The sequence below is a fragment of the Mauremys mutica genome, chromosome 4 (assembly GCF_020497125.1).
Source record: "Mauremys mutica isolate MM-2020 ecotype Southern chromosome 4, ASM2049712v1, whole genome shotgun sequence".
NCBI classification, from domain to species: domain Eukaryota; kingdom Metazoa; phylum Chordata; order Testudines; family Geoemydidae; genus Mauremys; species Mauremys mutica.
Window position 1 is genome coordinate 42,545,474 of NC_059075.1, and position 25,981 is coordinate 42,571,454.

At 48.5% G+C, this 25,981-nt stretch overlaps 1 protein-coding gene across 2 annotated transcripts; it reads right to left on the reverse strand.

Moving 5' to 3' along the window:
• Positions 1-23: 23 nt before the first annotated feature.
• On the reverse strand, positions 24-25,734 carry JDP2 (Jun dimerization protein 2). 2 transcript variants are annotated; one of them, XM_045016079.1, is made up of 4 exons: positions 25,470-25,734; positions 10,787-11,010; positions 4,476-4,580; positions 24-1,191 (listed from the first exon to the last, which is right to left on the reverse strand). In XM_045016079.1, exons 1-4 carry the CDS (start codon positions 25,507-25,509, stop codon positions 1,006-1,008), a joined length of 555 nt encoding a protein of 184 aa, XP_044872014.1. In that variant the 5' UTR covers positions 25,510-25,734; the 3' UTR covers positions 24-1,005. The 2 variants fall into 2 exon arrangements, with proteins under 2 accessions (XP_044872014.1, XP_044872015.1); XM_045016080.1 differs by lacking the exon at positions 25,470-25,734 and adding an exon at positions 21,776-22,075.
• Positions 25,735-25,981: the final 247 nt, after the last annotated feature.

Consider the following 25,981-nt stretch of genomic DNA (forward strand, 5'->3'; position numbering starts at 1 on the left):
ACAAAGCAAAGGAGGCGAGGGAATAAGTCAAAGTAACATTTACTGAGAGATACAGGACTGCGTATTACGAAGAACGTACATGGATGGAGATGGTAGCGGAGCCAGTGTGGAGGGCTGCATGGGCCCCTTTCCCAGCATGCCGAGGGGAAAGGAGCCAGACACCACCTAACAAGTAACACAATGAGATAACTGTGGCATATGCATTTGTAACAAACGGACCATTATAACATACATTTCTATGGGATCACGTCTAGTGATTATATAAATCCATATAGAGACAGCTGTATAAAAACTTTGTAAAAAATATAAAAAAGTGTAAAAATGTGCATTCAAAAGCACGGCTGACAGGGACAGCTGGGCTGTAAACATTATACTGAGTGTGCTTGTGGGGCGCCTGCGCCACAGTGCCATGGACAGGCCCAGCCGCAAGGCAGGGCTTGTGTCAAGTGTTTGCAATTCTTTGTTTCGGATTCCATTCCGGAGTGTGCGCAAGGAGCAGTGGCAGGATCCAGAGGGACGGAGATAGGACAGACCTGGGAGATACAGACAGTATGTCTTTGCCTGCCATCCATCTCCCACACATGTTCATTTCTCCTGGGTCAAGCCTCCACTCCCAGCTAGGTGCATACCAGTAGGTGTGGGAAGAGAGGAAGATGCAACTTCCCCTCCCTGTATCTCAATGTGATCCAGCTTCAGGACGCCCTGCAGCGGGCTGCTTGCTTGATCCCTGGGGTTGGTGAGCAGGCTGAAGGGCCATGAAGAGGTATTGCAAGGGGTTGCCCTCACCACAGCTGCTAGACCCATCCCAGCTTCAGCCTCAGAGTGGGATGAATGGCAGGTTCCTGATCTTCTCCTTCCCATTATTTGGTTGGCCTGTAATCCCCAAGAAAGCCCACTGGGTTCTGGCTGGACAAGGCCTCGGTGCACAGTTCTCCATACAGTACATAGGCGACTTTTTGGAGACCCCAATTTGTTGTCTCCTCCTTGTCCTGGCCAGTACCACCTTCACTTTTTCTCTAGTTGTTCAAGCAGTGGGTTGGCTTCACTCTCCGGTGTCTTGATGCTGTCTGTCCGCACAATGCAAGTGGGACGGTGTCTGTTCAGCATTAGAATCAGCTGCTGCCTCTCCTGCTTCAGCTCCTCTATCTGGGCTTTCAGCTCGGCATTCATGAGCTCCAGACGCTCGGACTCCTAGCAGGGCCAGAGACACACATACAGCTTTAATCTGTCAACTCATAGTTGTGGGGAAAGAACAACCTGCTCTACGGTACCCAGTGCCCAGCATTGAATCTCCCTCTCCTGCACACACAATACACAAAGAGAAACTGCCCTCAGCAGAGGTGAAAGTAAGCTGGTACGGTCCAGTACGGCGTACCGGCAAGAGCCAGTACACCATGCTGGACCGGACCGGCTTCCCCAGGCTGGTGATTTAAAGGGCCCGGGGCTCCCTGCAGCAGCCGGAGCCCTGGGCCCTTTAAATCTCCACCTGAGCCCAGCTGCCGGAGCCCTGGGGTAGTGGTGGCAGAGCTCCAGTGGTGACTTAAAAGGCCAGGGGCTCCGCTGTGGTAGCAGTGGCCGGAGCCCCGGGCCCTTTAAATCGCCCCTGAGCTCCCAGCCACCTCTGCAACTGGTAGCTCTGGGGGTGATTTAAAGGGCGTGGGTATTTAAAGGCCACGCCTCTTCCGGTTGAGGCCTTGCCCCCTACTCAGGACTCCAGTGTACTGGTAAGTCCTTTAAATTACTTTCACACCTGGCCCTTGACCAAACGAAGGTCTGTTTGCAAACCACCCTGCTTGATATTGCTCAGCAGCCCAGTGTGAAACTGATAGCGATGCAGCTCAGGGAGCCGCAAGAAAACTTTCAGTGACAGCCAACTCTTCTGGCTAGACTTTATTCCTATTGGGGAGTAGAATCTAGTGCTGGGATCAAATGGGACTTTCCCTCCTGGCCATTCCCTGGGACCCAAAGCAAGACTGTTCCCTACCGCACATTTAGTAAATGTTTTGTCCTGGTTGGTGCCCAATGATCCAAGCGAAGTGGACTGATGTTCCAGAAGATTAATCGGCACCTTTATTGGGTACACACCCCCATCTTGGGGGAATGGCTTAAATCTACAACTAACAATGCTTTTGTGATCGTTAACAGGTGTAAATCATGTCTGGTCTTGGTTAAGTATAGCTAAGTTGAGTTTTTCTACTACTCGCTTATTGTCAGTATCTTTGACCTGGTCTACACGGGGGGAGGGGGTTCGATCTAAGGTACGCAACTTCAGCTACGCGAATAGCGTAGCTGAAGTCGAAGTACCTTAGTTCGAATTACTTACCCCTCCTCACGGGGCGGGATCGACGTCCGCGGCTCCCCCGTCGATTCCGCCACCGCCGTTCGCGGTGGTGGAGTTCCGGAGTCAACGGGAGTGCGTTCGGAGTTCGATATATCACGTCTAGATGAGACGCGATATATTGAACTCCGAGAAATCGATTGCTACCTGCCGATATGGCGGGTAGTGAAGACGTACCCTTTGAATCAACCACTCAAACAGAGTAATAGATATTCCTCAACAAGAAGATCTGGCTATAATTCATGATTCTGTGTTGGCCCTTTGATTTTTCTACTCTGAAGATGGCCCATGGTTTTGAACCATATTTGAAAAAGTTATCAAATCTGCATTTATGTATTCGGCAAAGATTCCAAACCATAGAAACTGCTGTCCTTAAAGGTAGATATGGAAAAGTTCCTTCACATCTTGAGATTTGCTCGTGTAAATCTAGAGTGTTGGAAGATCTACCTCATTATCTTTTGGCCTGTAGAATATCCCAGCTTCTGAGAACACTCTGGATTATACCTCTTTTGTATTAAAAAAAATAAAAAATTCTTTACCATCACCTCAAAGGACAATGGTTTTTAGTATTTTCTCAATCCCCAGTAGTAAATTAAATCAGTGGTAATTTTTGCCCTTTTAACACTATGCCAGAGAGTTCTGAATGACATTTGAATGTATTATAAGGATGTTGCTGTTTTAGATTGTGTATGTTTTTCTCATGTTCACAAAAGACACGTCATATGCAATCTAATAAAACTGAACTGAACACTACAAAAAAGATGTTTTGCACTTGAAGTATTTTTCATCCCTGAAGTAAAGAGGAACCAGTAACTAAGGGAGACCCAGCTTCTCAGCGAGAAGAGAAGCAACAAGGATTTCTGATCTTTTTATGGTTCAGATTTTACTGGCTTGTCTTACTGAGTGAATTTGTTTTAAAAAGAACCATGTGTCCAAGAGCCCCACATCCAAGAGGTGCCTCTTGCTGCACATGACTGTGAGAGAATGTGAGGTGCATTCCTGCTAAAGGGGTGAGAGTGCAATGGTGTGTGTGTGATCTTTGGGGTGGCACCATGCACTGTAGGAGGAAGAGTACACGTGTGTACTGTATGGGAATCACTCTGGGAGAGGGTTTCATGTGTCTTTAGTGCACAGACTAGGAATCTCCAGGCTTTGGGAGAAGTGACCAGACCATGGGCATTCTACTACTGCAGGGGTTGGCAACCTTTCAGAAGTGGTGTGCCGAGTCTTCATTTAATACCTTCTAAAAACATTAAAATGTCTCTTTCTACAAGTCTATAATATATAACTAAACTATTGTTGTATGTAAAGTAAATAAGGTTTTTAAAATGTTTAAGAAGTTTCATTTAAAATTAAATTAAAATGCAGAGCCCCCGGACGGCCAGGACCCGGGCAGTGTGAGTGCCACTGAAAATCAGCTCGCGTGCTGCCTTTGGCACACGTGCCATAGGTTGCCTACCTCTGTACTACTGCATGTCAGGGGCTGACAAGTCTCTAGAGTCTATCCTGGTACTCACTGTGTATCCTCTGGGCACCAGTTTGTGTCGCACTGGTTGGGCTTGTGGCCCCTTGTGGTTATTTGGGTGAGATGTGCACCCTGTGCAGGGCTGCACACAGTGCTAGGACACGGAATTCAGCTCACACCCCCAAGGTAAGTGTGTCAGATGCCTTCCTGCCCCAGCACACCCCATGCTGCAAGAGTAGGTTCAGCTAGCTACCTGCTCTAGCTGGTAACAGACACATGAGGTAATGGTCCATTTACCCTGCAGGACCAGCTGGGGAAAAATGAGAGAGTGGCCCTATGTCCTACCATGCAACTGCCAAATGAGAGATTGCATCTGCCAGACACCAGGCCTCACGATCTATGGGCAGCTTCAGGGCTCCCAGATGCAGGGAGAGGAAGTGACTGGAGGAGGGAACTCTTTGAACCTTGCAGTTGGGTGAGAAGTGAGATTCAGCAGAATGAACAGCCCCTGCTGGTCAATTGCTGAAGAGCCTTTAATAGCCTTGGGAGTGGGTGTACATTCCACCTTTTCCTCTCCAAGTGGAGAGGAGAGAGGGGTGCCTACTGCAGTGAAGCATAGCTGGAGAGGGAGCCTGTATCAAGCCTGCTGGGGAAAGGGCATGGGGCACTCACCCGCTGCAGGAACTCTGTCCTCTCCTTCTTCTTGTTGCGACATCGAGCTGCTGCTACTTTGTTTTTCTCACGGCGCCTTTTCCTTCTCTCCTCTTCCTCATCCAGCTGGAACAGGACACAGGCCCCACATTAGAACAGCCAGACAAGTAACTGGGGAGTGATGCAGCTGGCAATAGCCCCCTCGCCAGGTCTCACTGGCAGCAGTGGCTGTGCAAGCCTCCCCCCACACCTCAGCTGATTCTCCTCAGTCCTGATCTGCAGTATCCCTGGCTATTTTGGTCTGTCCTCCCCTTCCTCTCCTCGCACGCTGCTATCAGTACACCTCAGTCCTGCCCTGCAACTCCACCTGCTAGGTCCAGTTCTGGGCTCTTTGGAGCACAGACTGCTGATCACTCCCACTTGTGACAAATTACTCTGTTTCTGTAATGTGGATTCTAGAGTGAGGCAAACTAGTTTCACCACAGAACTGTGTAATCCATGTAAGAAACTGTTGTGCAGGGGAGAAGGGTCTTGTGCAACAGCAGAGATTCCCCTGCCCCTAACACGGATGTGTGGGAGTATAGTAGTGGTCTCATGTGCCAGGAGCAACACTGACCTTCCCATGGCTGAGAGCAAGAACAGCCCCCAGAGAGGGGCCTCTCCTCATGCTGCCAAGTTCCCCTGCTACACTCAGCCCATACCACAGAGCTGAGGTCTGTGCATTAGTCCAGTGCAGCCCTGGTGCAATGTTGTGGACGTGTGTGTGGGGAGGGGAAGGGGGCAAATGGGAGAGACTTCTACTCTCTTCCCTATCTCAGGTTAGCTAACCCTGGGCTGATACTGTAACAGGCAGATACAGTATTGCAAGAAAAGTATTTTCTTTAGTGCCTGTTCAAAGCACATGGGTGGCTTGATCAGATCAGAGTGCTTCTAAGCAGGGATCTCAGTGCAAGAGACAGTTCAGTCTACAGCTGTAGATGTGTGAAGTCTACACTGAAGCTGGTAAGGGCTGGGGGCAGCTGAAGGGAGTGCTCTCATTCCAGGAGCATCACCCAACTAGCCAGGCCCAAGAGAGCCTTGAAGACCTGAATGAGCCATTCCCTGATTGGTTCCATTCATTTTCTGCTCATGCACCATATTCAGCATTCTGGGCTCATAGTGCTCAGACCTGTTTCCTTGGAGCCAGAACCAGCTCTAGGCACCAGAAAACCAAGCATGTGCTTGGGGCGGCACTCCGGCTTTTTTTGTGCTTGGGGCAGCAAAAAACCTAGAGCCGGCCCTGCTTGGAGCGTAGTGAGTAATGAAAGGCCCTAGTGCAGAGTGTGATGTATAGGGAGGGTGCAGCAAGATACCAGATCCCATTGTAGCATTGAGCAAAGACATAAATTTCTGCATTTAACTTCATTACTCCATTGTTCTATGCTAACTGACAAACTTGCTGTGTTAACCCTACATCACACAGCCAGAAAGCCACTATCAAAGTATCAGAGGCATTACTTAAAAAACCTAGGGCAGTAACCCATCAAAAAACCCACCCCAAGCCCTTTGTTATGGTACAATTCAGTTCATAAATATTCATCTATTACTTAAGGATGCTGACCCAAATCCTCAAAAGGTATTTAGCTGCCTAACTGCCATTGAAATAAATGGAAGCAGGTGCCTAAATACCTTTTGAAGAAGTGGGCCTTTTACCTTTAAGCAAACATTGTATCTTTTGAGAAAATTACAAGTCTTACAACGCCTGGAAATTCAACATTCAGGTTACACTTTAAAATCAGGGAATATGGAACTGCAAGACAGAGTCACTCAAACAGCCTTAACTCTGCCTCTGTGTCAATGTCTGCAGCACAATGAAAACCAGGAACCAGTCTTAAGACCTGTCTACACTCCAGCTGGAGGTGTAACTGCAGCACGTGTAAACATACACAAGCTATGCTTTAATCTACCTAGCGTGGGTACCAGTAGCAGTGAAGCCGCAGCACCAGGGACTAGCTGCCCAAGTAGTACCCATGCTCCTTGGCAGGCTTGTACAACCCAAGCTGCCATGGCTTTACTGGTAGTGGTACCTGAGCTAGGTAGATCAAATCTAGCTCAAGTAGGTCTACGCATGCTGCAGTCACCCCCATGACTACAGAGTAGACATGCCCTTAGCCACTCCCCATCTCCATCACATCAGGGACTCTGAGAAGTTATCAAACTAAACTGCCACTCACTTGGTCAAGTCACACAGTTTCTGTTTAAATGCTGCAGTGGCACGTCTTGTCATCACTTCAGCAAACTACTCCTGCCTTCTCTATAGCCAACTGCAGTCATTGACAAGACAGATTTGTACATCTCTAAGCCAAAATGGACCACACTAAGGACAATTCCTTCCAAGTACAGGGTGTTCTAAACATTGTTGTTCTATGAAGCTCAGCAGTGACATGTAGCTATTGTGCCTAGGATTAGGAACCTCTTATGAACTAGAGGGAATGTTTGATAGTTTATCCACCAGTGCAATGTTGGGTTAACCAACTGAGTACCACAGACATGTCTATGAAACCAAACCCACATGTTCCAGGGCTCCTGGTCTCCTACCTAGGGAAACTATACAAGTTGCCAACTTTATAAAGTCCACACCCCTTTAATCAAAATGTCTCCATGTGACACACACGAGACAGGATGGTCACAGAGATAGGTCAGAGTTAAGGTGACTGGATGAAATCCATTGGGCATCTCTAATGTTTGGGTTTTAAGGGTAACCAAGACATTGACTTCCCAACATTTCAGACAGTTACAGAGTTCTCTTCAAGGTTTTTTCCCCCCTTAAATAACTGATACACTTACACTCCTAGTTCCAGTTTAGGGAAGTAGTTTGTCTGGGAATAAAATATTAAACAAGGCCAGTTTCAATAAGAGCATTTTCCATTAAAATATCCACAGAAGGGCCAACTCTCCCCTGCTCTGCATGTCATTCACCCCTGTGCAAAGGGGGCATCAAATCAGACAGAATGTTTTACACTCGCTTTGCAGAAGTGCAAGTGACAGTGTAAGGTGTCAGGCAAGGAGAACAGCCCAGAAATAGATTTAGATCTCACAGTACACGTTAATGTAAATAAGGTTGCCAAGTCTTTCTATACACAGTTAAACTCCTGTGTTTCTAACATTTGCAGGGAGGTGAATGGAAAGAGGCTCTTGACCCCACGCTTTGCCAATAGTTCAAGTAGCCCCCAGATTCTTCCTTTTGGATTCTTGAAAGAGTAAGAATTTCAGAGTTAAGGGCACAAGCAACTCTAACAAATCTGTGCACAATTAAGCAGGGTTTTAGAAGTCAGTGTAATCACCATTCCACTCTCATTAGCATAGCTTCCACCAGCTACTGATTTGTCTCTGAGTTAGTCTTTGAGCCGAGAGGAGCTATTAAAAGCAGCCTGCTGAGTGCAAGAAAGAGCACAGAGAAGAGAGGACATGTGCTCTCAACTCCCCACTCATCACAGCTCACTTGCTTTTTAACATGCAAAAACATCTCCCCATGTTTGCTGCAAAGCAGATCGTTAGTTGTGGCAGCAATAGGGAGCAATACCATTGGTGGGACAATACTTGCTCTCCATGATTCTCAGCTGATTGACACATTTTTGTGGTCTGCTCTGGCCAGTTCAGGCACAGAAAAGGGAGTGATTGATCCTTCCCCTGTCCTCATCTCACTGATCAGTCAAACAGAAACTACCCCATCCATCCTAACAGTTCAGAGACCATAGTACAGAGAAGGGTCACATCTCCTAGAAAGGTTACAGAAGCTCTGGGCATGTGGCTTAGCAGGGACAACAGGAAAGTGGGAGTTGGGACTCCTGGGGTCTCGTTGTGATTTCTTCAAAGATACTGTGGCCTCAGGCAAGTCACTTTCCCTCTTTCTGCCTGTCATAGGGTGACACTAGCCCTTTTAAGAGGGGGAAAAAGTGCACCTATGACTGGTCAACTGACTCAAAATGGACTTAAAAGGCGGCACCGGGGCCCTAGAAGGGCAAGAGGCCTGAGTGCACTGAGAGAAGGGCAGGTGGGACTCCTGAGGAGGAAAGGGAGATCCAGAGAGCAGCAATAGGAGAGGAGAGCAGAGTTAGTACAGAGAGCCATTGGCAAGAGCAAGAGGTTGATTGTGAGGACTGGCCAGAGCTGGGGAACCCCAGCTGAGTTAGAGAAGAGCTCATGCGGAGGCATCTGAAGAAGGGGAAGAACTACCTTGGTTAGGAGAAGCTGAGCCCAAAGAAAGGGGGAGTTTGATCCCAAAGCAGGAGTAGCTACATGGAATGCCACCGGCATTCTGTCTTTGGGGCTCCTGGAGAAGGCTTGTGGGAGAAATGTGGGTCTTGGGATGCTAAGGTAGGAGACCTGGAGAGTGGGGACCTCAAACAGGGGCCACAGGAACTGGGACAGAGTAGTGTCAGGGTGAGTGATCTGGGCATGGGACTGAAGAGGTGCTGTGAGTAACCCTTGAGGAGTTTGAGGAGCTGTTTTTACTATGAGGGATCTGCAGACAGTGGCATTTCACATAACTCAAAGGATTTCAGTGTGCTGCAGAGACACTACTCCTTTGCACAGGTGGATTCAAAGGCGATACCGAGGCAGGCCCACTTCCTGTGCCACGGTCTGACAAAGGAGGGCGCCTCGTGTTTTCCCATTAATAAAATGGCACTGGCCTTCTCTGCCAGGGGTTGAGACTTAATTCATGTTTCTAAAGCTCAGTGAAATCTATACATAGGAGGCTCTAGAGTGGGCACTGGGTTATCATACAGGAAAGAATTTAAGTAGCTAAAGGGTTAAACCAGACATGGGCGGGGGGGGAGAAGAGATTCCCTGTGGGGAGAGGGGCTGAAGGGTTTTATTTCATGCTTAATGTCCTCCCATTCTCTCCAGTTCAGGAGGATGCTGGAGTTGCCTTCTTTGGACTATGACTAACATGAATTTCCCCACAGATAGCAGCCTCAGGAGAAGGGCTTCAGTCTGGAGAGATCCCTGCTCTGGTTTGGAGGGGAAGATTTCCAGAGCCCAGCAGTGACTGTTTCTAACACCCCTGTGCACCAATCTAAGTGCCTTCCCACCTCCATGCTGAGCTTTCCAGACTCCTAGGAAGTACAGACACACACCCCAGGTAGGGCTGCTCCTTTCCATAAGGTTTAGGAAGCAGTCTATTCATCCTAGTGCCAGGAGAGCCAGGCATGCTAATATCTGTAGGGTCTGAGCTGCACCTCCCCTAGAGATGAAGGCAGCTGTGGACTGCCTTGTAACAAGTGCGTAGGCTGCTCTTTGGCCACTCCTGGGATACGCAGTTTTGGCTTACCCAGGCTGCAGCTGCAAAACCTCTGCTTTGAACAGCTTCATTTACTATCCTCAACTTGCTGCCTTTAGGACTAGTGCGGCTGAGGAACATGTTACGGCATTGCACCTGGGTTCTGGCATGTGCCATTTGGATTTCCCCTTTTTCGTTGCATGATGTTTGCTGACTTACAGCTCTAAGGAAACTCTTTCAGTACTTGCTCTATGTTAGAGCAGAGCAGGGCAGAATGCATCTCCTCTCCCCACTCCCACCACAGAGACGGTAAACAAGACATGCAAAGAGCATCCAAAAGCTGGCTAGAGGACTCTCTGCTGTTGACTGAGTCATGCGCATTAATGGAGTAGTCGCACAGAACCCCGCTGGCCCAGGGAGAGGAGTACAGCGTGACGGCCATTGTACAGATGAGAAAGGAGAGGCATGAAGAGGTTAAGAGAGGTGCCTAAGACCATGGAGGGAGCCATCCAGGGAGCAAGGAGCCCTAATGCCAACCCTCATGTGACCAAAGGCTCATTCTCACAGCAGATGAGAAGATTTACCATAACAGCTCGATAGACAAAAGGCCACATGGCTTCAGTTCCTGACTGGCTCCTCAAGTTGTAAAGTGGGTGGGTGACCGAGGTCTCTCTCCTCTGAGCCAGAGTCTGAATTTACTCATGTATCACGAGGGCTGGCCTAGGATATGGAGCCTTTCACTGCTGGGTCAGTGGTTCACACCCACCCCAGGCCAGAGTGGCAGGAGATGAAGAGGGTGGGGTGTCATCTCAGTCCAGTTTTCAGCATGCTTAGCTCATTAAAAACTTTTTGGGCCATCCTGGCAGACAGACCAGTGACTGAACATCCTATCAAAATGGAATTGTCTGGGGGTGGGCGTGGGGGGGGGGGAGGGAAGAGGCAGAGGTAGCATGAGCAGGGAAAGCTTGTCCAGCTACTACCCATGGATAGAGAGGACATTGGTCTACAGTGCCTTTAGAGCAGCCCCCCGGAGGCAGGCATGGCTTGGGGAATTCCCCTCAGAACTCACCTCACTTTTCACAGGCTGGGGTCTTTTCCCAAGTTTCACCTCCAAGAAATGCAGTGGCGAGATCATAGCCCCAATGTTGCGGATGTCAGCGTACTTCAGCTCTTCCACCGTCAGGGTGGTGCCCGGGAGTCCTGTCAAGGGGCCAAGCCCAGGTAGAGCACCAGCTGTCAGGGATGGATCCGGAATCTGCCCTGGCATCATAGCAGGGCAAGCAGCTCCTTGCTCTAGGGAGAGACCGAGACACAGGCTGTTATAGGGATTTAGCCACAGAGTCCCACAAGTGGGAGCAAGCACAGCTTACTCCAAAACCCATCAGGGTATGAACCAAGGGAAGCAGCTGCTCTCTCCCTCACTCCCAAACCTATGGAACAGGTACCAGGGTCACTCACCTAATCTGTTATGAGGATCCCTACCCACATCTTTCTGGTGCCACTGTGAGGGTGAAGAGATACATACAGTCTCAGAGCAATGAGGAGCCAATTCCCCCAGGTCTCTGCTCTGACACTGCCATTTGAGCCTGTGGCAGAATCATTGCATCTCATCCCACCCTTCCCAGCACACAAACACCAACAAGGCCATTGTACTCCCCTGTTCCCTACAACAGGCAAAGTTATTTGAGGAAGAGGAACCATTCCCCAGATTTAACACTCCTTGCATATTGTAATTGGTGATGGACACTCAAGTCCCTGCAGGAGAGCAGCAAGGACATGAAATCTCCCAACGTTTGAGAGTCCTCCCATAAGATCTGAGAGTCATGACCACATCTGACAGAGGTCTGCAGAGGGTTACACTATCAAGTAGGGGAGCAGGCCCAGCTATGCCATGGGACGTCCCCCTCCCCAGCTCTGTGGCCGCGTCGAGCGGATTAAACACACTGACTGAACAGTAATTGTGCATATTCCTGAGAGCCTAGAGTAGAAAGGAAAGAGCTGCAGATAAGGGGCTTTGGAGACACCAATATCAGTCAGTAACTAGCTGCTCCCAGGGAAGGCTGCAGGGGAGGGAGGCAGTGCAGGAAAAGAGGCACAAGAACAACTATATGTACCACTGCATGAAGCTCACCAGTAAGACTCGGTTGGGATAGCACTAATCCTGACTATGAATGACAGAGGAAAGTTAGGTTTGGTCACAGAGGCTGGGAAGCCACCAGTGTTCCCCACACAGGATTCCACAGTCTCCTTGAGAGAGAGAGAGAATGCCTACAAGAAGGGGAGCATCAGGCAGAACCCATGTGGATAAAATCCCTAGGTCAAAAGAAATTAACTCTAGTAGGAAGGACATTCCTGCAGATCAGGATGGGGAAAGAAATCAGACGGGCAACAAAGTACTACAAGAGTGATAAGGGGCAACTTCAGCTACTTAGATGTCAACTGATCAATGGTCCCTTCAGGATGTGGTCTGAAGAAACAATTTCTTGATACTATGGGTGACTGCTTCTTGGAACATCTTGTTCTGGATCTGACAAGATCAGAGACTACTCTAAACATAGTTCTGAATAATTTTCAGGTTTTGGTGCAGGAAATATGGTGGAGCCATCAACAATGACCACAACGTGCACTGGCTCCGACATCCTCTCCAGAGAATCAGACTGACGGCCAGGTCTGACACTGAAATTCAAGCAGGGGAACTTTGCATGAGTGAAGATTAAGTTTCTAGCATTTTCCTTTAAGACCACAGAATCAGCATGGAGGCTGCATAAGACTAACTTAGAATCACAGATGGGATCCATCCTCCAGAATAAATAAAAGGAAGGAAAAAGAGAAGGAAAAATCCACAGGTACAAGAGTTTATTTTGGCCAAAAACAAATACAAAAAGAGAGGGGAGGGAAGAAATCCAGGCCAAGTGAGGCAAATAGACTGGGGCAAACTCTGGCAGGTCAGTTACAAGCTGGAGAATGAGGGGAGCTAAGAGGAAATATGAAGAAGTAGCCAAGCTATGAAAAAGAATAAGAAGTTCTTTAATTAGACGAGAAGCAGGAAGCCCATGGAAGAGTGAATGGGGCTGTGAGACCAACTGAGTGCACAGAGAACAGCTGGGTACCATCTACACTGTAACTTACATCTGTGTTTGTGTAACAAGGCTGACACTCGCAAATGACCCAGTTACAACATACATGGTTCAATGTGTCCATGCAGCAGCTTTTTTCACAACACAAGCATGTCACCATGTTAATCCATGCACTCATGACTCTGCCTAACTGGGTTTTCATCAATGGACTCTGGGAAAGTCAGGGCTTCTATCCCACACTGCCTCAGCAAGGGAGAGTGTACCCAGAACCATGTACACAGTGCAAGAGAATGTGGGTTGTCCTGTTATCCAGAGCTGGGAGGAAGGAGGACCAGCTAAACAAGGAGAGTTAGAGGGTCCCATTCTGCACAGCCTAGCAATAGTTTTAAAGCTAGTTATATGAAGCCAGCCTAGGCAGCTGCCAGAGTACAATACCAACACCACTAGGGAAATGGACAGCATGGCAGCAGGTGATAACGTGGCTCACATTGTAAAGAACAATTTTAAATCTTTATGCTCTCTAATGGGCTCTGAACTGGTGGCAACCTTTAATGTGAGAGGTCACTGTGAGCAGTTCACAGAAGGGGATCTGCTCACCACACAGCAACAGTAACAAAAGCAACAATGTCTAGGAACAAAGTAGTACGGGAAACCTGATAAGGGCATTATTGTAAATCAGGGTGTGTCCTCACCAGGAATCCAGCACTCAGCTTTGGCCATCAACTCCACAGGAGCAGAGAGCAGAAAGAAAAACGTAAAGCACTGGGGAAGGGGGTGTTCAATACAAAATGACCTCAGAGACTAGGACATTTTAGTTTGGAAAGGAGAAAATGAAGAAATAAATAAAAGATACAGAATCTCAACTAATGAATAGTCTTGTTGGGCTGATGCTACTTGATAAAAATGGATGTTTTTCCAGTACTCCTACCTACTTGGTATAAAAGAGAACTAGAGAGAAAATATGTAGTAATTTTACATGGCCTGAGAAGAGACAGATTGTCAGTTGGCCCGGATGAGGCTGCAAAGACAGAAAACAAAATAAGATAGTAACCTCCCCACCTGGAAATTCTATCACTGGTCAGCTCTAAATTCCACATTTAGAACTGGCTACATTTTACAGAAATTCAAAACAATACCCCACACACAGCAGACCAGTGAAGCAGCATATCCCTTTCCTTTTATTCTTTCTAGCCTGATTTACGGCTACAACACTTTGCTGCCTCAAGAGATCAGACAATGTCCTGTCCAAGGCACCACTTTGAAAAGTGCAGTCAGGTGTCCTGGTACCATCCCAAAATTCTCAATGACTTCCTGAATAGACTGTCCCTCTAGGTTAGAAAGATACTAATTTCAAAAATGTGGGCTGCCAAAGGACAGTTGGAGACTTTTTCCAGGGCACATGACCCTTTTTGGGATTTCTATATGTACCTACAAGTTAGACATTTCCTAGACACGGTTTCTAAAGACAACTAGTTGGCAACCTCTCCCGATAAGAAAATCTAAGGGAAAAAGATGTTCACGAGAGTGCAGGGCAATTAAAGAGACAATATTAAAGACAAAACAGCAAACTATCCCGATGCAAAAGAAAGACAAAAAGGTAGTAAGAGGTCAAAATGGTTCCATCAGGAGCTCTTTAATGATGTGAATATCAAAAAGGAATCCTACAAAAAGTGGAAACGTGAACAAATTGCTATAGATGAATAAAAAAAACCCAAAACCATATGTAGGAACAAAATAAAAAAGGCTAAGGCACAAAATGAGTTATACCTAGCAAGGGACATAAAAGACAGTAAGAAGAGGTTCTATAAATATATTAGGGGTGAGAGAAAGATGAAGGAAAGTATAGAAAAGTTAGATCTTCAACGTTGCCACACAAACTGTAGTCACTTCAGATACTAGCTCTTCTGTATACCCTGACATCCTAGAGATTAGATCTAAATTTCATTCCAAAACACAGAAAGTCTTGTTCCTGGTAACTCCAGCTGGGGAATTCCAAATTACCTTATGAATATATTTGTAGAAGAACAGGGTTCCACCAATAATGATCCCTGATACTAGGCACAGTTCTACCAATCTTTCACCATTCTGATTTTGGCAACCCATGTCTGCCCATCGCTCTCACCGCTGTTGCTGTCATCCCCAACCTTGGCCTTGAAGTCCCCATTAACAAGCACATGTCATGCTTGGGAATGTTGTCAACTGGAGTTTGTAGGCAATTGTAGAGCTGATCTTTGATCTGGTCATCACAGTTATCTGTTGGTAACACTGAGTAACTGATATTTTCACGTATCATGTTTGAAGCCTTGCTCAGAGCAATCAGCTGCTAATGTGCACTCAGTTTATAAGCAATTTTTCTGCTTTGGAAGTCATAAGTAATGCTGTACCCTCTGAGTGGCACCCATCTTGCCTCCCTGAATTTATAATGGCTATATTTTAATTTTTAAGTGTTTTTTTGTCAGCTCCAGACCATTGAGAGTTGCTTAAACCACTGATTTTGAGATTATATTCATCTATCTGTTTGGTTGTTTGCGTTTCTTTGGTTGTTGTTGAAGTGAACATTGTTCAAGTGTTGCAGAAACCTACGTTCCTAGTTCATTTTACCTTCAATAAAGAACCTGTCAGAATCTTGGGTTCCTGATGGCTTCCCTTGTCATTTCTGCCAAGACAGAGTCCATTATTTTGGTATGTTGTTTGTCTGAATGGCTACCTTGTTGTGTTGCCACAATTCAACATTTTTTTTTTGAACAATAGGTTGTTGGCCTATCACTCAACCCCCAATCTGGAGGACCAGTGGATTCCTTTTCCTCTGGTCTCTACTCTTTGACCAATCTGCTTGGGTGATCCTGACAGGGAGTGAAAACTTCCAATGGCATAGCTCTCAGGGTCACAGGAGCACACAAGCCTTCCCACCCCATCAAGGACAGGCCCCAGGGAATTGCTATGTTAAATGTTATTAATTTGTAGAAATTAAGCAAAAACTAAGCTTTCAATATGCTGAGTGCCTTAGAATGCAATAGAGTTTTCCTTCTGTTATCTGATATTCCCATGCAACTGTTCCTCACTTTGTTCATCATGAATGCAGTATATTATATATTTCAAATAAATGGTTTATAGAAGGACCGGTATTATTTACCTATTCCTGCAATACAAGCACAAGAAGGCACGTTACTTTAAAAAGCAATAACTTTAACCCTTAGATCTCTTGTGGACTGCAGGGTAATGAATGCTCAGAAGAGTGCCATAGAAATGCAGTCTAAATTGGTAAAAGGACAGACAGTGATCATCATTAAATTATTTGCCAGTAACCAAAACACAGCAGTCTCCAAGACCTGCAGTTGTATCCTATCCTCTCAGATAATGGTGTGCTAGGTACTGGCAAGTGCTAACTTTAATGGAAGCCACTGACCTTTTGTGTGCTCTGTATTAAATCAGTGGATCTTCCTGATGAAAAGGAGTCAAGTATGTTTAGTGCATCAAAGAAATCAGCTGTAGTGACATCAGCTAAGACAAAACTGCGAAGGCACTCTGGGCTCTCAGGGTAGTCACCAGCTGGGACAGCTCAGGAAATAATCCCCCTCTCTCTACCAAGGATATAGTATAAGCACTATAAGTCACTGTCGGAGTGAGGCTGCCAGGTTAGCTGAACCAGGAGCCTGCTGCAATATGGTAGCCTCTGTATGCCTAAGATTGCACGAGTTACCTATAACGGCAATAGACTTTCCAGCTGGAGTCAGAAAAGCAACTCCTAGAGTCAGACCCTGGATCTGTGCTGGCTGAAGAAGCAATATCAATACCCTTCCCAGAGACACCCACACAGATGCCCTTGCAAGAGGATAGGATGTGAATAGTCATATGCCGCAGACTTTATAAACACCCATCCCTGCAATGCCTTGTTCCAGAATTCTTGGGCCCCAAGGAATAGACCCCCAGGGCCCTGATGACTGTGGCAGGGAGACAAAGTGGCCGAGGGGGATTGCTCCCCAGAAGATAGAAGCCAGAGCCCATTTCCGGTGTGGGAAGGGTCTGTCTCTGCCTTGAACTTCTGTTTATTTTCACACAGATGGCAGAAATACCACAAGAGTCTCACAGAGAGACAGCTCTGCCTTTGGGCTTTTTATTAAGGGTTTACTTGAGCACGAATCCAAGCAAACAGCCTTGCTGTTTGCCTCCACTCCCCAATGTGTGAAAGAGAGAGAGAGAGATCCACTGGCTGCCCTCAAACCCCACCAGAGAGACAGCTCCACCGCCTTCCTCCCTATCAGAGACAGACTCTCCAGCAGAGAAAGTGCTATTCCCCAGTCCCATCCCTCAGCAGAAAGCCCCACCGCTTGGCCATGCTGCCCAGCCCAGCCTCTTGGGCTGCAGTAGGGGCTGGAACTAGGGGTGCAAGGGGTGCTGCAGCACCCCCGGCTTGAAGTGGTTTCCATTATATGCAGGGTTTACAGTTTGGGTCAATGGCTCTCAGCACCCCCCCTATACAAATTGTTCCAGTGCCCCTGGGCTGCACTGGGAATGTTATCTCCAATGCTGCTGCAAACAGGACCTTTTAAAAGAGAACATTTGTTACAAATCCACAGAAGTAAAGCTCAGCCATCCACAGAGCCCACTGGAGCAGCCATCCCCTGGGAGTGACCTGTCAGCCTTCCATCTGTCAGACATGCCCAGTCCAACACTAAACCCCCAACTTCAGCTCAGGGCGGCTGCATTAGAGCTCTCCAAAAGCACAATCCCTCCCACAGCAGCCATCCCGACTGCTTTCTAACTTGGTAGTTATCAGTCCCCTTCATGTGCCATCCCTTGCTCTGGATACAGATCATATCATATCATATGGCTCCTCCTTGCCTCCCCCTCCCACCCCAGGATCCTTCCCTGCCATGTCCATCACATGTACTAATCTGAAAGTAAAACCTTAACTGCCATGAGCTAAACAATCAGCTCTTGTTCCTCCTATTTCTCTAGCAACTTCCATCCCAATGATTCCCAAGCTTTAAACTACTAAACAAGTTATACATCAAGATCACACTCTTCCACCATTGCTATGCAGCCATCTAGTTAGCTTGTGAGTTCTTTGGGGCAGGGGCTGTCTTTCTGTTTTGTGTCTGTACAACGTCTAGCACTACAGGGTTCTGGTCAGTGACTAGGGCTCCTAGGCTCTACCACATACAAATCATCATTATCTCTGGAGTGGAACAGGACAGATGTTTAACACCACAACGCACGGTGACAAGCAGTTTAGGACATGAAGATAAGAACTATCTTATTTCCAACTGAAACAGCTGGGGGAATTTAAGGAGGGAAAGTGTAATGATCTCAGCTGGAATTAGGTCTGGACACTGAGGCTAACAACCTGACTCTTGTGGTCGTTAAATGTTCCAGGGGAATTTTCACAAGTGGTCAGAACTGGAGTTTATTTTTACAAGACATTTCACCAGAAAGACTGGCACTTCCAGCAGCCCAGCACCATCTGGCACTGCACTGGGGACCTAGGATCAGCACTGACTAGAGGGGAGAATGCCCTGTACATATTCTTCAAAACACTTCCTGCAACCCTGGGGTGTTCATTAAAAGTATCCCTTCCAAATAATGACCAGGACTAATCAGTTTATACTAAACCTGCTCAGCAGACAAGCCCATATGTACCCTTAGGTTGTCTGGCTGCAGGTTAACTATCCTTCGATGTTTGGATCAATACTCTGAACAACTGGGAAATCCATTAGACCAGTCAGTGATAGATGGAACTCCACACCCCCTTTTTCCTCTGTGGGTTGCTCTAGTGCCAAAGGAGGAACTGTGTAGCCGAACACAGTGGCTAGTGCTGTGCACTACAGGTCTCACTCTCCAGGACAGCAGATTTGGGGCCAGATTTTCCAAAAGTACTCAACACCCTGCACACCTCCCATGGTTACACTAATGGACAGAATCTCAAAAGAGCTTAGCACCAAACTGAACTCTTCTGGATATCCAGCCACCGGAGAGCAGCAGGAGCAGCGAACTCAGCCCAGAGCATGGGCGAGAAAGTAGGTGAGAGGAACAATTGTACAGTGCTCAAAGCTGCCCATTCTGATATTGGCTAGTTAGCAAAACTCCTCTTTAGCAGGGGCCATAACACAGGACCTCAAAACACTGTGAGGAAGGGAATACTAGATTGTGAGAAAGGCGCAGATACATCCATAGGGGCTTTAAGGGCACAAGGCTGACGAGCTGCAGAAAGAGACGACAGTTTGCACTTCACTTCTTGAGATTCGGTTAAATCCCCAAACAGCCAAATAACCCTGGGAGACAAGGTGGGTAAGGTGATATCTTTTGAAAGTTGGCCCAATAAAAGATATTACCTCACCCACCTTGTCTCTTTAACATCCTGGGACCGATACGGTTACAACTACACTGCAAGTAAACCTGGGACAGCCAACTGCTGCTTTGAACAGAGCTGATTTGGACTGCAGCCCCTGCACCACACCCACCCACCCTATAAATGGGTATTTCTCTTTTAATTAGTGGGAGTTAGACTAAGAATTTGCTCTCAAACAAGTGACATTCCAAGACATCCCCATGTAAGAATTAAATAGCAAATTCCCAAGGCAGGCTTCTGGCAAAGGCCTCCAGATAGAAATTTTCATGCAAGTTTCAAGAAACATGCTAAAAAATCTGAGTCTGAGTTGCTGAAGCATTTGTCTCTTCTGTGCTCTCAGTGATCGTGCACATGCGCGCGCACAGAAACACACACACAGAGTTTGGCAGTGGTTGCGTTCCAGAGCTGGTAATACAAGCCATGAAGCAGGCTGCCAAGACAAGCAAAAGAATGAGCCAGGCCCCATTTCATTGGCCCACCATACACTGCATATGGCCCTGGAACCAGCCAAGAGAGTGTTCTCACCCTCCTTGAAGGCATAGGAGACCCTGTGTTTTCAAATACACCTCCACAGGGCCTTCATTAAAGGAAAATGGAAACATAATGTGTGTGTGTGTCTCTCTCTCTCGATATTTCTCCCTTTCCCCCCAATTTGCTCTCAAAGCTATTTCGCTACCACTGAAATAGAAGAATGCCTTCTGGAGCAGAAAGCACAAAAGAATGTGACTTCCAGTTCTATGCCTGACTACTAAAGTGGACTTGGGACTGAGTGAGCAGAGGGAATCTCTAGGGGCTTCCTCCCTTTCCAGGGCATAGAGAGCAAGTAGGGACACTCATGGGATAGTAGAACATATTGAAACGCTCCTTGTAACAAAACTGAAGTGGGCCTCTCGGAATTCAGATTCTCTTATTCTTAACCCACACATTCACTGTGTGGACAGGTGAATTAGAAAACAAAATCTACAAAGATGCTAAAATCCACTCCCCACTGTGGCACCAAACTGAAATGAGTTGCATTACCAGAACCTGTCAAAAACAGGCATTAATCAAAACATATGGCTAGAGTTAGAGCAAAATACTGCATTTGTGAACCTTGACTCTGCTCTCCATGTGTGTGCAGGTCTCATTTGGGTACCTCTACACTGCAGTAAAGAACCCTACAGCACTGAGTCTCAGAACTTGGGTCAACTGACTCTGGCTACAGGACTAAAAATTGCAGCATAGAGCCATTTAGGCTCAGCCTGTGGCCTGGGCTCTGAAACCCAATCCCAGCACATAGTTTCAGAGCCTGAGCTCCAGCCCAAGCCTGAACGTCCACTGCAGTTTTTAGCCCCGTGAGCCCAAGCTGCAGCAATGCCATGGGTCTAGTGTAGGCATACCCTTTTACCTTTGTGATGCGCCCATCTGTACAGTATCTAGATGCCAGGGACATCAGTGAGACTTCCTTGCACAGAAGGAGAACAGAATGTCCAGGTGCACCTTGAGGAGAATTTTGCTTGTAGACACAGTAGAGGACAGGCTCTGGAGCCAGCCCTACAGGAAGCTTCTATCTTGGCATTTTAAGAAGCTCTGTCAGCCTTTGCCCTACCCTAGCAGTCCACCCTCCTTAACCTACCAGAAGCTGTGCGGACACCCAGACATGCATAAAGTTCTAGCACCCAAAGCCCCAGGTGATAGGTGCTGGAACTAGGGGTGTTGCCAGACCCTGGCTTGAAGTGATTTCCTTCATATACAGAGTTTACAGTTCGGTTCAATGGCTCACAGCACCCCAATATACAAATTGTTCCAGCACCCATGGGTGCCCCAGGCCTCACCTCCCCTTTGTTGTTTCCCTTCCCTTGTCTAGCTGGACTGCAAGCTGCTGAGGGCAAGGCCTTGTAAAGCCCCTAACACACCGCTGGCTTCACAGAAATAAAAGCAGTCGGTACCTGGCACCAGGCCCTACACACTCCGGGGAGTCTTCACACCAACCAGCACGGGACAGGGATAGGGGCCAGGCTTTGCCTAAACTCTAGGCTGAGCTTCCCTTCCAAAGAGAAAGTCAGAGCTCCCTGCCCAGCAGCCCCCTGGGCGCGTTCACGGGCGGTAGCAGAGAGGGGAAAAGGGGCCGGACCCGGCTCAGCAGCTCCCAGGGCCAGCACACATTCCGGGGGCATGACGGGCAGGGGGCAGGCGGTCCCTGGGGTGAATAGGGGGACACGCAGCCGCTCTGCTCTGGCCACGGGGAGGGACGCGGCAGCCCCCAGCCCATGGGAAACCGCAAGGAGACCCTGGACTCCTGAGCGCCCCCATCCGTGTGGGGACGGGGGCAGCACGGCAGACCCCCGAGCACAACACAGCCCTGGGGCAACAGGCAGCATCGTCCCCCTCTGGCCGATCGCTCCAAGGATGTGGCGAGAGGCCCAGAGCCCCCGACGCTTCCCCCTGACCTCGGCCGGTGCAGGTTCCGGGCCGGGCTTTGCAGCTAGCCTGCAGCTCTCCCGGGTCCCGGGCCGGCCAGTCCCAGCTGCTACCCCCGGGAGGGAGCCCGGGGCTTCCCGAACCCCCACGTCTCGATCCCTGTTCTGCCCGGTCCCGCTCCCGGCCCCGCACCGAGCTGCCCCCCCACTCTCCCCGCTCCGCCCAGACCCACCGTGCTGAGGGAGAAGGCGGCCGAGGTGCCCCCGGGGCCCGGCTGCCGGAGCCGGAGACAGGCTGCACGCTCAGCCCCTCTGCTGCCGCCTGGCTCCGGTGCTCTGCCCCTGTCCCCAGGCCCGTCCTGCCGAGTCTGGTCCCGGGAGGAGCCGGAGCAGCTGCCGCCCCCGGGGCGCCTGGCCAGCAGCCACCGCCACCACAGCCGCCGCCCCCCGTCGCTGCCCCGGTGCGTCCCTCCCACAAGCTGTGGCGGGCGGCTGGGTGGGTTGCATCAGCCCCGGTTATATAGCGGCCCCTGGGCTGCGGGGAGGGGTCGGGAATGCGGAACCGGCCGGGCTGCCAGCTCCAGACGTCAGGGAGGGTGGAGAAGAGGGGACCGCGGGGGAGGAGAGCGCAGGCCGGGGGTGGGACCAGCTCTACCGAGACAGTGACCTCCACCCCCCTCCGCCGCTCTGCACATCCCCGGGAGCGAGCGCGCGCTGCACACCCGCTGCGGCCCTCCTTCGCCCTGCACACCCGGGAAGGGCGGATCAGCTGCACACGAACTCCTCTTCTTCGCGCCCTACATCCGGGAGGTGGGGGGCAGTGGCTACATGGCATGACACATACCTCCTCCTCCTCCTCCTCCTCACTCCGTGCATCCCAGCGAGCAGGCTGGGGGGAATGGAGGAGCAGGCTGCATGCTGCATACACGCCGCCGCCGCCTCGCGCTGTAGATCAGAGGGGGTCTGGGGAGTCAGCTACACAACGTGAGACAGGCGCGCACGGCTCTCCCCGTGCATCACCCTCTTCACCGCCCACATTTTGGGAGAACTGAAGGCGAAGTGGGTGGAATTGCCAGGCTCCCTGGCCTTCAGTGCCTGCCTCACCCCCTCTTCTGCATTATCCACATCTCCGCCAGGGCAGGAAGGAGTTGCATCGTGTTCCAGCCTCTCCAACACATCAGCGCTCCGTTTGGGGGGGGCGGCGGGGCTTGGAGGCGAGACCTTGAGAGTAGCTGTTCCAGATCTCCCACTTCTCATTCCTACTGGTTGGAAACGGGGGTGGGGAGGTGGGGAAGAGTTGAGAAACACATGGAACTACTGAACAAACTGCATCCCACCTACGTGTGAGGGCCAGACAATGAGCAGAGAAAGGTGGAAGGAGGGAGGGGGCTGCAATGAGTCCTCACACACATCTAGGCAGCCACTGAGTTTCATCTTGCTCTCTGTCTTCACCGTCACTCACATCTGGGAGGTGCAGCCCGGGCTGGCTCCTTCACCATACACATTCAAAGGGTCATCAACCTTCTTGCTCTCCGTTTTGTGTCCTTCTCTCCTTCACCCAGAACTCTGAGAAGGGTGCAGAGAGGCAAGCAGAAAGCAGGACTTTTAAGGCTACCTCCATACAGCTGCTGTTATCATAGAATCACAGAAATGTAGGACAGGAAGGGACATCAACAGGTCACCTCCCCTTCTCTATCATCTGGATCTAATGGGAGACTAGGCTGTCTTCAAATCCTCCATATGTACATTGCCACACTTATCCTTCTCCTACTCCTCTTACACCACAATATCAAAAGCAGACAAGATAGCAGGCAGAAAAGAAGACTGAGGCCTTCTGGATCATTTATATGCAATGATTTGACTCACCTTCTTCCTTCCCTAAGATATTTGTCACCTATCTCACCCACATTTGCCAGATCATACAGGGTTTTCAAGACCATAATGCCCAGCCTCCAGGATCATGGTGGACTTGTCACTGATTCAGGGGCGGCTCCAGGCATCAGCACGCCAAGCGCGTGCTTGGGGCGGCAAGCCACTGGGGGCGCTCTGCCAGTCGCCGTGAGGGCAAAATGCCTAGTGCCGCCCCTACACTGATTCTAGATACTCAAACAGCTCTATTTGCCAAAAGTACCATTTTCCACCTTAGAGTGGTAAGAATAGTCTACACCTTTTTCCTCTGATGAGGACCTCCTGGCTTCAGTGGTTAATGAGTTCATCCCTTCAGCCTGCAGTATGTAATTCTCCCTCCCCCTGAGATATTTAGCTACAACTAATCAGAAAACAGATCTTCGAGTCATCATGGATAGTTCTCTGAAGACATCCATCCACGCAGTGTGCAGCGACAGTCAAAAAAGCAAACAGGATGTTAGGAATTGTTAAAAAGGGATAGAGAATAAGACGAAGAATAGCTTATTGCCCTTATATAAATCCATGGTATGCACACATCTTGAATACTGCGTACAGATGTGGTCTCCTCATCTCAAAAAAGATATACTGGCACTAGAAAAGGTTCAGAGAAGGGCAACTAAAATGATTAGGGGTTTGGAATGGGTCCCATATGAGGAGAGATTAAAGAGGCTAGGACTTTTCAGCTTGGAAAAGAGGAGACTAAGGGAGGATATGATAGAGGTATATAAAATCATGAGTGGTGTGGAAAAAGTGAAAAAGGAAAAGTTATTTACTTGTTCCCATAATATAAGAACTAGGGCCCACCAAATTAAATTAATGGGCAGTAGGTTTAAAATAAATAAAAGGAAGTAGTTCTTCAAACAGCGCACAGTCAACCTGTGGAAGTCCTTGCCTGAGGCGGTTGTGAAGGCTAGGACTATAACAGGGTTTAAAAGAGAACTAGATAAATTCATGGAGGTTAAGTCCATTAATGGCTATTAGCCAGGATGGGTAAGGAATGGTGTCCCTAGCCTCTGTCAGAGGGTGGAGATGGATGGCAGGAGAGAGATCACTTGATCATTATCTGTTAGGTTCACCCCTCTGGGGACCTGGCATTGGCCACTGTCAGTAGACAGGATACTGGGCTGGATGGACCTTTGGTCTGACCCAGTATGGCAGTTCTTATGAGATCATCAGGAAGGTGCAGGTAATACATCATACCCGTCCTCTAAGCAGGACAAACTGCAGAGATCATATTACACCAGTGCTCCACAAACTAGACTAGATGAGCATTCACATCCACTTTCTGGTACTGATCTTTTATTGTGACACATTAGGGTTCTCAGAATTTTTCATAATGGGTACAATGTCTCAAGTGAAAGATTGTCTCATGCACACACTCCCACATTAACTATCATCCAGCCCACATCCCTTCTCATTCACAATCACACAGATGATTTCCTGTCCTTGATCACAACAGCCTTGGGACAACTACAGCAATTGCTCCCTTGGAGAAGTCACATTAAGTATTTTTAGTTCCCTTTAATGTGTTTTAACAGCAGGAAACTGTAACAAGGAGCCAGCACTATGCAGATTCTCCTTAGACTTCCAGCATGTGGTCCATGGATCACATTTTCAGAACTGCTGAGAAAGGCCCATGCTATCTCAAGAATCAACACTCCTTAAATCTATCATAGCAGCTGCAATCCTTTGGCACACTATAACTCACTGAGTCTGGGGAGGGAACCAGAGGCAGAACCTTCTGAACAGCAGGTACAAGTCTCTAGACTCCTTCCCAAAGAAGACTGACATGAGTCCAACTCTTGCCCCACTCATAGTGTGCTGCTAAATTCACCTCTTCACCAAATTTGCCAGATACTCAGAGCACAATAAAGCTTTGATATCTGCTCAAGAACCTAATGGCTAACTCAAAGAGTAGGATAGAGAATTAGTAGTCCCATATGGACAGAGCTCACTGTAACTAATAATCCATGTCCAGAGACCAGATACTACAGTAATAAATGCTAATTAGATAGATACCATCATCCTCATTCTTCTTTTCCTTTTGATTCCTTATCATTCACTTCTTCTTTTCATCATCCATACAAGAGAAACAAAAGAGAAAGTCTAAAACTGTTCTTCACAAGCATCTTCATTCCCATCCTCCTCTTCTTCATCTAGAGCTCCATGAGAGATGACAGTGGCTAGGACGTTTGCCACAATTCAATTCTCAGGAACTCTTGTATTCATTATGGGCTCCATTCTTCCAACCTCTGCAAATCATCCTATTGAAACTGATGGGAGAATCTGAGGGTACGTCTACACTACGGGATTATTCCGATTTTACATAAACCGGTTTAGTAAAACAGATTGTATAAAGTCGAGTGCACGCGGCCACACTAAGCACATTAATTCGGCGGTGTGCGTCCACGGTCCGAGGCTAGCATCGATTTCTGGAGCGTTGCACTGTGGGTAGCTATTCCGTAGCTATCCCATAGTTCCCGCAGTCTCCCCCGCCCCTTGGAATTCTGGGTTGAGATCCCAGTGCCTGA

Coding starts and splice junctions, on each gene's coding strand:
- JDP2 (XM_045016079.1), bottom strand. CDS start 25,509: ATGATAAGGAATCAAAAGGAAAAGAAGAATGAGGATGATG. Junction 4,581..10,786: donor CCCAGCCTGTGAAAAGTGAG/GTGAGTTCTGAG, acceptor GTCCTGTTCCAG/CTGGATGAGGAAGAGGAGAG. Junction 1,192..4,475: donor GGACAGAGTTCCTGCAGCGG/GTGAGTGCCCCA, acceptor TGGCCCTGCTAG/GAGTCCGAGCGTCTGGAGCT.